The 18,699-nt window shown below is 33.1% G+C and overlaps 1 protein-coding gene across 3 annotated transcripts in view; it reads right to left on the bottom strand.

Annotated features, from left to right (window-relative positions):
- LOC125050779 (eEF1A lysine and N-terminal methyltransferase homolog) overlaps positions 1-18,699 on the bottom strand; it is a 368,946-nt gene that overhangs the window by 1,062 nt on the left and 349,185 nt on the right. The window contains exons 1-7 of one of the 3 annotated variants that reach the window (XM_047650776.1): positions 10,026-10,259; positions 9,396-9,954; positions 8,949-9,089; positions 6,540-6,658; positions 3,585-3,765; positions 2,862-3,039; positions 592-891 (exon numbers count right to left, since the gene is read on the bottom strand). In XM_047650776.1, the coding sequence (XP_047506732.1) occupies positions 592-891; positions 2,862-3,039; positions 3,585-3,765; positions 6,540-6,658; positions 8,949-9,089; positions 9,396-9,954; positions 10,026-10,117 (1,570 nt within the window). In that variant the 5' untranslated portion in view covers positions 10,118-10,259. Of the gene's footprint in view, positions 1-591; positions 892-2,861; positions 3,040-3,584; positions 3,766-6,539; positions 6,659-8,948; positions 9,090-9,395; positions 9,955-10,025; positions 10,260-18,699 lie in introns of those variants that run through there. The other 2 variants (XM_047650778.1, XM_047650777.1) reach the window with 2 other exon arrangements.

Here is an 18,699-nt window from a genome sequence, read left to right on the forward strand (position 1 = left end):
AATAATTATTACTTATTTAATGTATATAATGGGTATGATGATATAATACTAGTTTTTTTGTTTATTAATAGTAATTCTTTTTAACTAAATAAATAAAGAAATTAAATGTATGAATTAAACTTCTCAAACCATGATATATTTATTGTACACAGTATTCACTATTTAGTTTCATGTTGCCATAAGTAGCTTAGGGAGCGTTCAAGCAGTTATTACGTCACGCAATTTTGGAGATTATTGTCCCCTCCCGTAACGCGCCGTAACGTTTTTCTGTACACAATAATAAAACGTTTCGTGACCACCTAGTGACTCTTTCTACCTAAAAGTTACCATTATGTGGTGTAAAGTACTGGAAAGTCGTATTTTTAATAATAACGCGTAATTCAATCCCCGCCCCGCGTCGTAACGGTTTACAAAAGGACCTCCCCCCCCCTCCCAAAATTCGTTACGTAATACTTGAACGCTTCGCTTGAGAGAAGGATGCAAAATTATTTCTAATTTTTTCAAGCATTTCTACAATAAGCAGTATAGACAAAGATGACTCATGCGATATTTGTAATACACTATGTAAAAATGTTTTATAAATTAACTTACATATCTCAGCCTCTTCCTTCAAGAAATCCAAACCATCTTGAATTTGGACACTCAATCGCTCATCTACTTCCAACTCAAACTGATTTTTGGCCACTTCTAACATAGCTGGGTCCAAGTCCACTGCAGTGATTTTCATTTTTGGGTAGCATTTTTTGAGAAACATACATAGACCGCCTCCACCTAGACCTATTATGGCTATATCTGTTGCCGGGGTCAGGTGCAAACATGCACACATAAAGGAATGGTATCGTGATATATGGCCAAAATCAATCACTTGCTTTGTTTTGTTCTTCTTTTTAACTGAAAAACAAAATTAAAACAGGACAAATATATTGAAATAATAAATATTCATTTATCAAATTAATTTAAACTTATAAAAGGTATAATAATTTTAAAGAAACATAATTAAGAAGTAGTGTTGATAGTATTGTTTTTGATTGACATAACCTTTATACCTTTAAAGAAAAAACTTTTTAACCGGATTAAAGTTATGTATTATAAATTTACAACTATTTAACATAATTTTAAATTTATCCGACGTTTCGCTTACTTTACAGCGTGCATGACTGTCACGGTGACTGAAGACAAAAGGTGTTGGATGTCAAAAAGTATCACAGCTGTAGAGAAACTTGCATTATCTATATTTATTTCCCCGGAGTTGGTATCAACTAAAAGATGGAGAGTTTTGGCATATTATATATATATAATAATACATAACTTTAATCCGGTTAAAAAAAATTTTCTTTAAATGTATGTAAATCTTAATAAAATATTATCTAACCATGATTAATGCAAAGCCAAAAGTAAATGTAAATATTATAAATTTATGACGGGATTATATCCGTTAACGCTTTGTTTAAATTTGAATCGTGCCAAAGTAAAAATATAACATTAAGCATGGAAGGTGCCACTAATATCACTTGACAATTAATCAATTTAACTACAGCTAACTATTAGGTAAGTCTTTATTCTCTTTTAAATAAACTCAAATTTCCTAGTTCAAATGAAAATTGAAAATATCTGCAAAAAAGCATGTGTGTGAACAAGTAATATATTTTCTGTCTGAGAGAATACTTTCGAATCTCAGATTCTAATGCAAACTATGAATTCAATATGTTCAAAATGGTTTATTGGTATGACAAATTTGTTATTTAATAAAATTTTATTATTTAATGAATGATGGTTACGAGAATTTTGATCCATAATAAACAATAATTTAAAGGCACTGGTGCGATAGCTTCGGCAGATCTTACTGAGAAACTGTTACAAGAGGAGTTCGTAGTGGCAGATTCTAACACTTATAGTCTAGTCGACAAGTTGAAAATGGTACAAAATAGAGATACTGCTCTTAAAATTATGTGCGATAGCTCATTGGATCCGGAATGACGTCTAGAAAAATGTGCCAAAAGCGTGTATTAGCACATAAAAAATTGCAAAAGTTATAAACAATTAAAGATGAAAAAAAAAATGGCATTTCGTTTTTTGCCAATATTTAACAAACTATTAATATTTAAGAAATTTCAAAAAAAGATTCTGAAAGAGGAGGAAATTTCTAATAAACAAAGTATAAAAATTTTATTAACTTTTATGGCACGATCTTGTTAAGTATGAATGTAAGAAAGGCTTTACGAAGCGGGAATAAATTAATTATAGTGTTCAGAACACACCATAATTTATTCAAATAAAAAAAAAATTCAATACCTTAAATAAATTAATTAATGTGCCGTAGTAGCTTTTGACGCCACGCGCGAATCCTAAAAATGTCACGCGCAGACCTATTTTCAGCGTTAAATTAAAATTATAAATAATGGAGATAGTGTTCCGGGAGCTGTGAGTTTTTTATTGGAAATTTCCTCCTCTTTCATAATCTTTTTTTGAAATTTCTTAAATATTAATAGTTTGTTAAATATTGGTAAAAAAAATGGCATTTCGTCCATTTTTTTTTCATCTTTAATTGTTTATAACTTTGCAATTTTTTATGTGCTAATACACGCTTTTGGCACATTTTTCTAGACGTCATTCCGGATCCAATGAGCTATCGCACATAATTTTAAGAGCAGTATCTCTATTTTGTACCATTTTCAACTTGTCGACTAGACTATTAGGTCATTTCTAATTTACCTGAAGTCAGAATCTCGTCTAGAGCGCTGTCAAATATGTCAAACTTCATGCAGAAATAGCGGAGTTCGTAATGGGTCCGTTCCGCGCGCAGTTGAAGACGGGCGTTATGAATGAATAGAAATGTCATTGTGTTGCTATAGTAATTGTACCTGTTTTAAGCTTCGCCTCTGACTGCACAAGAAATTGGTTATCCAAAAATATAAGTCTTTTGAAGGTGTCTTCGCCCACATCCACTTCCTCCACCACAAACTCTCCCGACACCTTCGAACTGCCTTCATACACTTTCACACGACGACCGACGTCACTACCTAACGAGAGAAACGGAATCTGAAACGCCAAATACGAACTTAATATATTATTTAAAAAAAAGTATGAAGGCCAGAATATTTGTAACCTTTTCTACAATTATGGTTACATTTAATTTTATTGAATCTAACGGGACAAACGGACTGTTAGCTCGCCTGATCTTAAGTGCATCTCATTCTCAATGCCAAAGAGCTCGCGAGTGCGGTGCCGGTCTTTTAAGAATTGGTGCGGTCTTTTCTTAAAGGACCCTAAGTTGAAATGGTTAGGAAATAAATAAAAAACTGTCTTAAAAACGCTCAGTTGTGGTAAGACGGACGTCGAGGTGATACGGGTGGAATTTCGTAATTCGCCTCGCCGTCAGCTCATCTCTGAGACCGTAGGTTCCTACCCTAGCTGTGCACCAATGGACTTTTATGTGCCCGACGCGAAAACAGTCGACGGCTTGTGTTAGGCACAAAAGGCTGATCACCAAATTGCCTATTAGAAAAAAAAAACTACTCAAAAAATGTAAAACCGCTTCAAACATAAAACAGAGGATGACTTGCACATTATTAAACTCTTCCTACCTGACCACTAAGTCCGTTTGGTGTGAGCATCTTCGCGGACTGAGCTAATTCCTCTTTCACAGCGTCGAGACTTTCAAAATGGTGTCCTCTTCTCAACACAGCTACGACGAGTCTACTAAAACGCGCCGAATCCTGCAATTGCCTGCGTCCTGTTGGTGTACCGAACAACCACTCCGACTCTCTGGAATTAAAAGGTGGTTTCTTAAATATTTTTGGACTTGAATGACGTTGTTTATGAGATTTTCCTTTGAATAATTGTGATGTGGAGGGTAAAACTTGCTGAGATTCTTGCCTGATCTACTCAGAACAAGGCCTCCTGGTAGTTTTGCGAACGGATGGCGTAGTCTTGCTCTTTCGCGAATTTTGTAAACGTTTTTGACATTCATAAGCATGCTCTAAGACGCATCTAAACTGAATAAACGTATTTTGATTGATTTTATTTGCTCTCACCTTAAATATTGGTGAATAACTTTTATTTTAATAAACGTAAAAAACGGTACATTATTCCAATGGATTGCTTGGAAATGATTTATTAATTTCCTGTGTATTTGTTCTGATCTGATATCGCGAAATAATGTAAGAGAATTTTGTCTTAAAATTGACACCTATGACTTTAAACAGTCCTTCCTGTCTATTTAAAATTACATCTATCTTTATATTTTAATTTCTATTTCTATTGTTGCATTGGCTGTATGTATTTTTATGAATAAATAAATTTATACACATAAAAATAAGAAGTTACACAAACTAGAACCAAACTTGTGTCAGGATTATAAGTGCGGTTGGCGTGCACAAAATAATTATGATGTTTACATAAATGACAAAGAAGTGACAAAAATACAAAAGAACCGAGTGGCTTCAGCGTGCGACTCTCATACCTGAGGTCGTAGGTTCGATCGCCGGCTGTGCACCAATGGACTTTCTTTCTATGTGCGCAATTAACATTTGCTCGAACGGTGAAGGAAAACATTGTCAGGAAACCGACATATCTTAGACCCAAAAAGTCGACGGCGTGTGTCAGGCACTGGAGGCTGATCAGCTTGCCTATTAGATTTAAAAATGATCACGAAACAGATTCAGAAATCTGAGACCAAGACCTAAAGGTTGTAGCGCCACTGATTTATTTTTATATATTTGCATAAACATCGAAATTTTGCGCTTAACACCATATTGGCAAAAACATTGATATAGAACAGGTAAACAACTTTATTAGCGAACTGTATATGTTTTGGTCTAAATTTAACGCGCAGAGTGCGTAGGATTGCCCAATGTAATAATAAAGAACGATTCAAAAATATGATAAAACAGTTTTAGTTATTCCATGTCAACAAAATCTATAGCTTGTCAAATTCTAGAATTCATATAGCCACACGACTACTTAATGACAAATGAAACTGAATCTATATATATAAAAATGAAACCCGTTTTCCGTTGTCACGACATAACATGAAAACGGCTTGACCGATTTGTCTGAATTTTTTTAATAATATTCCTTGAAGTACGAGGATGGTTCTTACGGAGAGAAAAATTAAAGAGTTTAATTGAGTGAAAAAGTCTAAAAACAACACTTGTCTATATTCCCATACAAAATATTCGTAACAATACTTAAAAATCAATTTGAACTTTAATACCATAACATAAAGTTCAAATGTTAGTGGTAGGGTTCCGGGAAGGTAAATTTTTATTTTTTGACATAATTTATTTGTTGTCTTATCAACTTTCTTTTTTTTATCTTACTAGCTAGACCGGTGTCCCGAATAGCAGAATAAGTATTTAAAAAAAAATAAAGAATCGACTGTTAGGCGGTACGATGTTCGCCAGGCCAGCTAGTAATTGATAAATATTTCTCAAACGGATACTAAGTAAAACTATGGATTTTCTGAATTTGATAACATATTTAACGCAAACATAATAATATTTTAAATTCTGACTAAGTTTTCTTTAAATGTGTAGTAATCGTAAAAATCAAAAACAACTTTAATCATTTTAATTAATGAAAAATTAGAAGAACTGTTTTTTTCGAATATTCGGAAACCTTACCTCATTTAAAGTAGTATCTATATAAAATTATCAAAATATCAAAAAAACACTAAAATATTCCTCACAAAACAGTGCACTTTCCAAATCTTATACACCAAATGTTGTGTTTGTTGCAGTGTACAATATAATGATGCCTGATGGAATACACCTCCGCAGCGACTAAGATTGGCCCAAAATTAAGGCGTGGCACGCATACTACAGAAACAGTGGAGTCGCTAATGTTAAAACTAATTTAATATAAAAGTTATCATATATATGTCAGATACATATCTGTTTTCTATATGAAAAGTTTTTAGAATTGGTTGAGCCACACGCAATGTAATCACGATGGACATGTTTATACCGTGGTGGTGCCTGGGATTCAAACCGACTTGTCTTATACCTAAACTTTTGCCGGAATTGTGTGTCAAGGCTTATAAAGATTATTAATAATAAATTCGAATTTATCTGGAACTTTAAACATTGTAGTTCTTAGTATGTATTTGCGAGTATGGTATTATAATATTAAGATAATATTCAACATGAAATAGCCTTAAAAAATATGATTTTTTTATTTAAGTTATACACTCTATATCTTTTTGTTCTTTTCAACACCGAATAACGGGCACGTATCCAAAGAAGCGTGTTAGTAAATATTATGAAGATCCTTCTGGACGTTAATAAACAGCTATATTCATATTCTAATTATAGATGATACAAAATGTAAGACAAATTAATTATGATAATGTAATATTCACTGAAATAAGTTATTGCTTTCATTATAAATTGGGTTAACCAATTACGATAAGTTCAATAATAATTAAGATATTATAAACATGATATGCAGATTTTACAAACAATATCTGGTCTGTTATACCACAATAAATTTGCATTTCTTAACTTCAAAAAAAATATTTAAAATATCAAATATTTTACCTTCCCTGCGGCACAATAAATACAGCGTATTTGTTAACAGCTTGCGATTTTTTCTTATCTACAACATACAGAGTGTAGCGGGGAGTATCTTCCCCAGGCATCATAAGGTCAAGGGACACCTGTCAAAATGAAAAACCTACATCTTCAATTGTGGTTAGTTGCCATGCTTTTTCAAAGAAATAATTAATATACATAAGTTACCTAAGCTTTTCCTACTGGCTAAACATATAAATATACTTTATCTCTGTTCCCTCTCTGGTTTCTACCATATTTTATATTCTATTAAATCATAAGAGTCGCATATAGATAGCATAAATGATTTATTCAATTAGATTTAACAAAACCTAGCCTTTAATACATAATATTTATGCCTTCAAAAGTTTTTAATAGACAAAATACGTAGTTGGTCCCAAAGTTCTGTCACTGGCACATTATTTTTAAATTTCGAACATGATTTTATAAAAAAATTATTGCTTTCTATTTTTGAATGTTCGACTTTTGTTTTAAAACAAAAAACAATCTCTTTTCGTAATTTTTCACGATGGAGTGGACATTGAAAGAAAACTGAATAGCTGTTATTGCGTTGCACCGCTGTGGGCACTCGCTGAGTACCATTTTCAAGTTGCTCAAAATTTTTAACATAACGCTTAGGTTTGTGTACCGTACTATTGATAGGTACATTGAAGTCTCCAGTGTTAAGGACAAGAAAAGAACTAGCCCTAGCATACAGAGTGTACGCTAGGAGTTGTGAAGAAGCTGGAAATAAAGTTCCGAGGGTGCAACATGGACATCATCCACCATAAGTAATGGTCTGGTTGGGAGTGTCCTATTACAGGCCAACTGAGGTTCATTTTTGCGAAAAGGGGCAGTTCAGCAAGAATTTGTACCTGCACACAAAGCCAAGACCACTCAAGCCTGGTTTTAGCCTCAAAACATTGACTTAATAAGACATTAGTATTGGCCTTCCCTTAGTCCGGACCTTAATATTTGGCAGGTGTTAGAGGAAGGTCTATGATAAACCCCATAAAAATTAGCCGAAAGCCGACTCTGAAATCGACATCAATATGGTGCGTGCTGTGATAGACGTCTGGCCGCGGCGCTTAAGGGCCTGTATTAAAAATAAGGGAGGTCATTTCAAATAATTTTATGCTATTTCTATTCCTTAATTAATGTACTATAAATTGATATATCACTCATTAAAAACTGATCAGTACTTCTATCATTATTTCCATTTATGACAGAATTTTGATACTGACTATGTAGTTATGTTCATTTATCTGTATATTATGGCGCTTCTAAACGGGCCATGTTTTGCTGCAATTGATGGCTGCACTGTTGGCAACTAATTTCCCGGCCATTACAAAAATATTTTAATGCAGCTGATGGCCGAACAATCTATGGCTGGGCCATGTGTTGCAATATGTCTGCAATAGTATGGCCCATGATGCAGACTCCTAAACGGGCCACACAAACCGGCAACAATGGCTGACGAAATCACACTGATCGCAGCAGCTTATATTGTTTTAAAAAAGAAACAGAAAAAGAAGAGATTGTGGATTCGACCTTACTTAAATAGGCGTGAAACTGTAGACAATTTGAGTCTTGAAATAAGCCTTGATAATAAATTATTCTTTATTAATTAGACTTTCTTTTAAACGAAATTGGACCAAAAATAATTTTTTTTTTTTTGTAAGCCTCGTTGCTTGTTATGCCAAACTTTTCAGCGATTTCATTCCATGCATCTTTTTTAGCATTCCTATCATTGTTTATGCCGGTTTTTATATCCCACAACTCAGGGAATAAATGTACTTCATTAATGAAATCAGTAATTTTTTCGTTAGACCACGTAGCAGTCATTTTTACGTAGTAGCCTAAATTTTAATTAATATTTAATTTAACGTCAAAATGCAGCTGATCGCAAAACACAGAATATAGCAACAGGCACACTTCACTCATAGCAAACTTCATGTCGCGTAAAAAAGGATACACTGTGCCATAACAAAGAGAGTGACTGAAACAACAATAGAACTGGCAGTGCAATATTGCAGTTGAATTCGATAGACCAGCGATCGTCCGGCCACCCATCGGAGCAACATCAGCCATATGTGGCTATACAAAACATGTTTGGCTATATGGCCGGGACATTACTGCATTATTGCATAGTGTGGCTGCTATTGTTTGCAATGTTGCCGGCCACAGTGTTGCAGCCATCAATTGCAGCAAAACATGGCCCGTTTAGAAGCGCCATTATAATATAAGGCTTGTAAGTTATGAAGTGAGCCAGGTATTGTTATTTTTTAGAATTGTATGCCTTTTTAATTTTATTTGATTGAAACCAAATCAGTATATATGCTACTACTATTTATCTATGGGCTATCTATAATCATGTTTAATTAAATTCCACTTTACCTCATCATCCTCATCGAGGCGTGATTTCCCCAAGCTGTTTGTGATAAATGCAGTGTCTTGAGCAGACTTCACACAACTAAGTAACTCTTCTGGCGATTTTAGTCTTATCATTTTTTCACCAGCTAAACATACTTCTAAAAGCTGAAAATATGAACAAAACAAATAATGATCTCTTCATAAAATGTGTTTTTGAGTGTATATATAGCACATTCTGTAATAAAGCATATCTTTAGATTTTTAGAGTAAAAGTTTTTCCTATTATGTTTTTTTGTAGAAAAATCTTTATATTAACATACAATTTCCTGGACTCATTCAATAACAAACACTCTATAGGTAAGTAATACCTTGAGTGCTATATGGTTACCAGTAATTTCAAACCTATAAAGATCTTGCTAAGAAAGAAAAGTTATATGAACTTAGGTAGATTAATGTAAAAAAAGAACAAACCAAGTTTGGCATCAGTTTGAACTTAGTAGCAATAACTACAAACACTGGCAATGTTGTTCCATCACCATTTTCAATATTTTTCTGCTCAGCTTCATGACATCTAACAACTCTAAACATCCATGATTTATCAGAAAATACATCAACTAGTTTCTTTAAAATATGACTCTGAAGAAGAGATATACATATAAATCTTCCACCTGTTTTTAATATTCTCTTCATCTCTTTAAAATAATTATCAATGTTTTCTATAGTGTCTTCAGATTCATCTGGCATTAAAGCATCCAATGTACCTTTATCAAGTACCACATTAAATTCATCATCTTCAAATGTTGTTTTCATAGCATCCATACAGGTAAAGGTCATTTCTGATCTTCCCACATTTTTAGCCTTCATTTGCCTAATTACAACTTCTGAGACATCTATGTTTGTTATTTGTTTCAATCCAACATCATAAAGATCAGCACTAAGACTAGAATTACCACAGCCAGGGATTAATATTTTGTCCGTCTGTTTAATGTATTTATGTAAGTATGTACATAGTTCTAAATATTCCCCGTACCTGCAAAATATTTTATTTAGTCACATACATGGAATTAACTTGTAAGATGTGCAAATCTAAAGTTAACCTACCATTCAAAAGCTTTGTTTCCACGTTTTTTGAAAAACTTATTCCAATAATCTTTATCACTAAATTCTTTATGGCTTTTTGGAAGAAGGTTCATTATTGTAATTTAAAGATGGAGATATAATACGAGGTAGGGTATTAAACGAAAGCAAGAAATAATCATTAGTAAATACTTTAATGCATATTCCATACAAAATAGTGTTTTAAAATGTTATTGTCACAGACTAGAAAGACTACACATGAGTGACAAATGACAATTGAGTTTTGAATTAAAGGTAATTGAATAAATACTTGACAGATAGAGTCAGGCAAATGAAAGAAGATAACGAAAAAGCGCGGCAAATTCGGAATAATCAAAATCAGAATCGAAAAAATCAATATGCATAGATTCATCAGAGTCATTGCTGTTATCACTGTCTCTCACATTGATTATGAAGATTTCTAAATGCTTAGGCTATTATACCTGTTAACTATTCGGAAAAAATAAATAATAGAAATAAAAATGAGTAATTGCATGAAGTATCAAGACAATAAACCATACTAACCTAAGAAATTCAATGACTGTGTTGCCATCCGAAAGTTTTCAAATAATTCAATTATTTTCTTTCAACGTGAGATTTTTTTTAAAACAAGTTGTATATGTTATAGATAAGCTACTACAAGATTACGTTAAGTCGTTAATACAGAATGTGTAGAGGACACGCCGCTATGAAGCCATAATCACGCGTCGATGCGATGATGCATGTTTATACAAGTTTTATTTGGGAAATTAATCAGCAGGGCTTTTCCCGGGACCTCGGGTTTTGGCCGCCGCGGGGTCGTCATTCGCCTGAAGTGCAGGACAGCAGCTCACTGGGGTGAGCGAAGTACGTAGTAAAGAATCCCTGTGAAGAAGGCGCGGTTCAAAAGTCTTTATAACATCGACGTGGCCTGCGAGGAACACGCGAAACTAGAGCTCGGCGGAAAATCATCAACGACACTAAGTTAATTAAACACGCATTGTTTGTTTAACATTTGTATGAATAATGTGTGTTGTTGATATTTTATTTCAAAATGTACTTCGATTGATCGAGTAATGAATCTATTTAATTGAACACGCAATGTAAAAAAAACTAGCCGAGACATGTAGCACTTTACGCCTGGAAATTGTTCAAAGCAATATATATCTACATATTTTTAGTTTTAGCTGGATACTTCCAGCGTTATATTGAAGGTTACGCGACAAAGACCGTATATCGCGTCTCACTAAGAAAGACGTCAAATTTGAATGGGGACCCGAACAAGATCGAGTCCGACGAGAGTTCTTGAAGCAATTGACTAGCGAGCCAATACTTGCGATTTTTGACCCGAGCCTTTCCACTGTGTAGTTCACATACTGACGCTAGCAGTGCAGGATATGGTGCCGTGCTCTGCAGGCCCACACGGATGGTAATAAACGAGTACTAACATATTTTAGTAGGGTCACCCAGGGCGCGGAGCCCAGCAAGTACCATTCATATTATGAATTAGAAACGTTGGCGGTCGTCAAGGATCAGCAAAATTTCCGGCATTATCTGGTTGGTATAAGTTTTAAGATAATCACCGATTGCAATGCCTTGAAGGCCATTGAATGTAAGAAGCATTTTCTTCCACGAGTTGCACGCTGGTGGATTTACCTGCAGGACATTAATTTTGAAATTCAATATCGTAAATGTACCATGATGGGTCATGCGGATTACTTGAGTAGGAATCCACTAGAGCGGCCCGGCCCTTGAACTGTGCGCAGATGGCTCAATCAGCCGACTCCGAGACCGCCGATCTCATACGTAAGCTCGGAGAAGGTAATTTAGATCCCAGACGATATGTATGTCAAAACGATGTGCTCTATTATCGTTATTCACCCGTTGGTGAAGAGCCGCGTTTGCTTTGTTATGTACCTCAGGCCTAGCTTACTGAGGGTATTCCATGACGAGCATGAACATATCGGGGTTGACATGACTTGTGACCTAATTTTAAAACACTTTTGGTTTCCCGGTTTAATGCAATTTGTTCGTAAGTATATATATGGGCGCAAATTCATATTATATAATGATTATATTGTTACAAAAATATAAAGATTGATATTTAATTCAACTAAATAAGTATATTTAAGATAATAATAAACAATATAAAGGATTGATAGTCTGTGGGAAATTCATAGCATTTATTATTTATGTTTAAGGAATTGTCATTCATCATCATTTGGTAATATCGGGGTCAAATTAGTTGAAAACGGTTATATGGTTTATTTTATTTACCAATATTAATGGATCTGCAAATTAACGACTATTTGATAGTCTGTAGTCTTTATAATTAATATTGAAGACATTGTGTTAGTGTCAGCTGTCATTGTCAATTAATAATGTCAAAGTCGAATTGGTTCGAGGCCGTTAATACGAATGGTTTTTTTAATTTGTCAATGTTGCTAGATCTATAAATTAACGACTATTCAATGGTCGATAATAATAATGACTCCATAGTCATTATTATTATTATTGAAAGTAGTATATTATCATATCACTTTAAACATTTAAAACTTATTAATAATAAATATTAAAGAAATCTTTGACACTCGTTTCTATGACTGCCGTTTGTCTCTATGGTCGATTCGGGTTCGGTCGTGGAACGAGTACACGAAATGTCACGAAACTTGTTTATTACAAATTCATCAAGCAGAATTATCTTAGTGGTTGGTTTCGATCCCCACCCGCCTTCTATAAAAGAAAGACCTCAGTCACTGAGGCTCAGTGTGCTACGTGCTCTGTTCTTGTTCGGACGTTGAGAAGATAAGTGGTTGGTGTCGAGGCCGCATACTGTGAGTTTGTTCTGTGTTGTTTTTGTGTAATTGTTTTAACTCTTATCGTGGCAAGATTCTTTTTTTAGAAGAAAAGCAAAACAAAATTATATAGGTAGCTTCTTTGGGGCATAAAAATCATCAAAAAAATAAATAAAAAAAACGTGACATGAAATTTTGGAAAAACAAGATGTATACTATTCTATACATTGCTACACGTACAGTGATTATCGCATTTTCAGGAATGTATATTATGCTATACATTGGTATGTTTTGGGAGAGTTGAAATGTCACTAGTAGTTTTTAATATATACCAAAAGATTATTGTAAATAACATGATTTTAAATAAAAATAACTGTCTTGGTGGAAATAAAATGTTTAATAAAATTAATCTTTCTTGAACAACAAAATAATCGTAATTTAATAATTCAGAGACCCTATTGCTTGCAGTGGTACTCCAAAAATCATTTTCGATTCTTCACATAACAAAGATGAACCTTACATTTTGTTCACATCGTACTTGCCTGGCCAACTTTGCAGTACTTGCACCTCTCATATCCGGTTATTTGCGGCCAATGATCATATTTGTCACACCGGACATCATCGCATGGTTTTTATATTTGCTTTGTCCGGTATTACGTCTAAATTTTTCACTGAAACGTTTCGACCTCGTTTCGGTAGGCCACTGTAGATTTCGTACCTAAAATCTTCTAGACGATCCTGCTTTCTAGTGGTATTTATCATTTTGTTATGTCTGTGACGTAAAGCCAAGCGTTGTTGATGCCTACGAGTATATACAAAAGCTGCGAGAAAATTTTCATATACCACCTGTGCCATCTTATTCCAGTGCGATATAATGCAATCAGCATGTCTGCCAAATCGACACCTCTAATGTGACGATTATAGTCTTTAACAATTTTAGGACATCTTACATCAACACGAGATTTTGCTTCTTTGCCGAATCGTTTTATATTTTCGACAGGGTATGCATCATCATAAGAACCCACCAATGTGACCTGTTTATTATCAACCCACTAAGTATTTAATAATTATTTCTTTTTCAAAGCCTTTTCAGTTAGCAGGTTAGTAGCAGCATCTTTGAGTCTATTTTGTATTTTGTCTGATTGTTCCTTAACTAAATATACCATAATTTTCCCTCAACATAATTTATAGCAGTCTATTAGCCCAAAGCAAAAGAAACATGCAAAAAACCCATCGTTATAGTAAAGCCAAACCATATTGTATTATAGATATATATTTATATATCAGTTATGTAGTATTTCAGTAATAATAATATGTGTATTTTTTGTGGGAATCGAATCCCAACTTTGTGTGTAGCTTTCTACAACCACTATATCAACGAGGCAGTCAAACATAAGTTCAACTGTCTTTTAAATTGTAATAAAATTGGTTTAATATACATATAAGACAGACATACTTGCAATTTAATTTTTATAGTAAAGTCCATTAAAATATTCATTCCGTGCAGTTAGCAATGTATATTATTCTATACACTATCAACGAAAGGTAAATTACTGTAACTGCGGCATTGTATAGTATAATATACGTTAGTAAAAAACACGACAAAAACATACTGATTCTCATAGCGACAACAGCATATCATATATAAAAATGTGTTAAAACAAACATTTAGGCATGTGTATTTTATAAAAAACATGCATATTTAGGAGTACAAACATAAAAATAAAATAAAACTTACTATAGATAAACCTGTGCGGCGCATTTTGACGTTTATTTTTCACAATTGATTTAAAATTAGGAAATTAAAAATGATTTTATAGTGATCATATATTTTTATAAAGTTGGATGTATGGTATACTATACAAAATGAATATAAGGGTTAACTTAGTTTTATTAAACACATGACATTTCTAGACGTCTATTTATACTTCAAAGATAAAAATAGTAGTTTATCTGTCATAATTTTAAATCAATTGTGAAAAATAAATGTCAAAATGCGCCGCACAGGTTTATCTATAGTAAGTTTTATTTTATTTTTATGTTTGTACTCCTAAATATGCATGTTTTTTATAAAATACACATGCCTAAATGTTTGTTTTAACACATTTTTATATTTAATATGCTGTTGTCGCTATGAGAATCAGTATGTTTTTGTCGTGTTTTTTACTAACGTATATTATACTACACAATGCCGCAGTTACAGTAATTTACCTTTCGTTGATAGTGTATAGAATAATATACATTGCTAACTGCACGGAATGAATATTTTAATGGACTTTACTATAAAAATTAAATTGCAAGTATGTCTGTCTTATATGTATATTAAACCAATTTTATTACAATTTAAAAGACAGTTGAACTTATGTTTGACTGCCTCGTTGATATAGTGGTTGTAGAAAGCTACACACAAAGTTGGGATTCGATTCCCACAAAAAATACACATATTATTATTACTGAAATACTACATAACTGATATATAAATATATATCTATAATACAATATGGTTTGGCTTTACTATAACGATGGGTTTTTTGCATGTTTCTTTTGCTTTGGGCTAATAGACTGCTATAAATTATGTTGAGGGAAAATTATGGTATATTTAGTTAAGGAACAATCAGACAAAATACAAAATAGACTCCAAAGATGCTGCTACTAACCTGCTAACTGAAAAGGCTTTGAAAAAGAAATAATTATTAAATACTTAGTGGGTTGATAATAAACAGGTCACATTGGTGGGTTCTTATGATGATGCATACCCTGTCGAAAATATAAAACGATTCGGCAAAGAAGCAAAATCTCGTGTTGATGTAAGATGTCCTAAAATTGTTAAAGACTATAATCGTCACATTAGAGGTGTCGATTTGGCAGACATGCTGATTGCATTATATCGCACTGGAATAAGATGGCACAGGTGGTATATGAAAATTTTCTCCCAGCTTTTGTATATACTCGTAGGCATCAACAACGCTTGGCTTTACGTCACAGACATAACAAAATGATAAATACCACTAGAAAGCAGGATCGTCTAGAAGATTTTAGGTACGAAATCTACAGTGGCCTACCGAAACGAGGTCGAAACGTTTCAGTGAAAAATTTAGACGTAATACCGGACAAAGCAAATATAAAAACCATGCGGTGATGTCCGGTGTGACAAATATGATCATTGGCCGCAAATAACCGGATATGAGAGGTGCAAGTACTGCAAAGTTGGCCAGGCAAGTACGATGTGAACAAAATGTAAGGTTCATCTTTGTTATGTGAAGAATCGAAAATGTTTTTTGGAGTACCACTGCAAGCAATAGGGTCTCTGAATTATTAAATTACGATTATTTTGTTGTTCAAGAAAGATTAATTTTATTAAACATTTTATTTCCACCAAGACAGTTATTTTTATTTAAAATCATGTTATTTACAATAATCTTTTGGTATATATTAAAAACTACTAGTGACATTTCAACTCTCCCTAAATATACCAATGTATAGCATAATATACATTCCTGAAAATGCGATAATCACTGTACGTGTAGCAATGTATAGAATAGTATACATCTTGTTTTTCTATATAATTTTTTTTGCTTTTCTTCTAAAATAGAATCTTGCCACGATAAGGGTTAAAAATGATTTTATAGGGATCATATATTTTTATAAAGTTGGATGTATGGTATACTATACAAAATGAAGATAAGGGTTAAGGTTAACGGTTGTTTTTAAAATACCCAATGTCATGTTGTTTTGATTGTATAAGTTAATTTTAAGGTAGATTTAGTGTTATTTCGAATAGTTTTTTTAAATTTCATTATCACTTCTGGTTGCTAAAATCAGAAGTGGGATAGGATTTCGCTCACAAATAAGCCTTGTAAACAACCGTTAATTTTAGAATAAGTCGCCACGTGAACGATCAATTAGGACGCCGCCGCCTCGCTCTCATATTGAGGGTAGCCGTCAAAAGCTGTTTCTAATGTGTTATTTCCCTATATATAAGGATTTTAATTGTCTTTTTTTTAAAATTTAAAATTTCTCTTTAATTTTTTGTGAAACGTATGTTTACATTAATTGTCACACATTTTAGATGTAAGATTTTGTAAAATATTTAGTAGATTTTGTACTGTGTGTGATGTTGTAAGCTTAATAACGAAAAAAATAAAAAAAAAATAAGCAGAAATCATAGAGGGGGGTTTCAATCCCCACCCGCCTTATATAAAAGATAGGCCCCATATTGCCGAGGGCTCTGGTGTTGCTCGGACGTTGACAAGAAAAGTGGTTGGTGTCGAGGCCGCATACTGTGAGTACGTTTTGTGTTACTTTTATTCGGTAATTTTTGTGTAATTATTTTAAGGTTAACGGTTGTTTTTAAAATACCCAAAGTCGTGTTGTTTTGATTGTACAAGTAAATTTTATGGTAGATATAGTGTGATTTCGAGAATACCGTGATTTGTTCTTTAATGAAGTTATTTTTGGTTAAATCACTTCGTAGCTTATTTCGAATAGTTTTTTTTATTTGATTATAACTTCTGGTTGCTAAAATCAGAAGTGGGATAGGATATCGCTCACAAATAAGCTTCGTAAACAACCGTTAATTTTAGAATAATTTGCCAATTAGGACGCCGCCGCCTCGTTCTCATATTGAGGGTAGCCGTCAAAAGCTGTTTCTTATGTGTTATTTCCCTATATATAAGGATTTTAATTGTCTTTTTTTTTAAATTTAAAATTTCTCTTTAATTTTTTGTGAAACGTATGTTTACATTAATTGTCACACATTTTAGATGTAAGATTTTGTAAAATAATTTAGTAGATTTTGTACTGTGTGTGATGTTGTAAGCTTAATAACGAAAAAAATAAAAAAATAATAAGCAGAAATCATAGAGGGGGGTTTCAATCCCCACCCGCCTTATATAAAAGATAGGCCCCATATTGCCGAGGGCTCTGGTGTTGCTCGGACGTTGACAAGAAAAGTGGTTGGTGTCGAGGCCGCATACTGTGAGTACGTTTTGTGTTACTTTTATTCGGTAATTTTTGTGTAATTATTTTAAGGTTAACGGTTGTTTTTAAAATACCCAAAGTCGTGTTGTTTTGATTGTACAAGTAAATTTTATGGTAGATATAGTGTGATTTCGAGAATACCGTGATTTGTTCTTTAATGAAGTTATTTTTGGTTAAATCACTTCGTAGCTTATTTCGAATAGTTTTTTTTATTTGATTATAACTTCTGGTTGCTAAAATCAGAAGTGGGATAGGATATCACTCACAAATAAGCTTCGTAACCAACCGTTAATTTTAGAATAATTTGCCAATTAGGACGCCGCCGCCTCGCTCTCATATTGAGGGCAGCCGTTAAAAGCTGTTTCTTATGTGTTATTTACCTATATATAAGTATTTTAACTGTCTTTTTTTTTTAATTTTTAATTTTAAATTTCTCTTTAATTTTTTTGTGAAACGTATGTTTACATTAATGGTCACACATTTTAGATGTAAGATTCTGTACTGTGTGATGTAAGCTTAATAACTAAATAAATAAATAAATTTAAGCAGAAATCATAGTGGGTGCTTTCGATCCCCACCCGCCTTCTTTAAAAGAAAGGCCTCAGTGTTCCACGGGCTCTGGTGTTGCTCGGACGTTGACAAGAAAAGTGGTTGGTGTTGAGGCCGCATACTGTGAGTACGTTTTGGGTTACTTTTATTCGGTAATTTTTGTGTAATTATTTTAAGGTTAACGGTTGTTTTTAAAATACCCAAAGTCGTGTTGTTTTGATTGTACAAGTAAATTTTATGGTAGATATAGTGTGATTTCGAGAATACCGTGATTTGTTCTTTAATGAAGTTATTTTTGGTTAAATCACTTCGTAGCTTATTTCGAATAGTTTTTTTTATTTGATTATAACTTCTGG

This window comes from Pieris napi, chromosome 7 (genome assembly GCF_905475465.1).
Source record: "Pieris napi chromosome 7, ilPieNapi1.2, whole genome shotgun sequence".
In the NCBI taxonomy this organism is placed as follows: Eukaryota; Metazoa; Arthropoda; class Insecta; order Lepidoptera; family Pieridae; genus Pieris; species Pieris napi.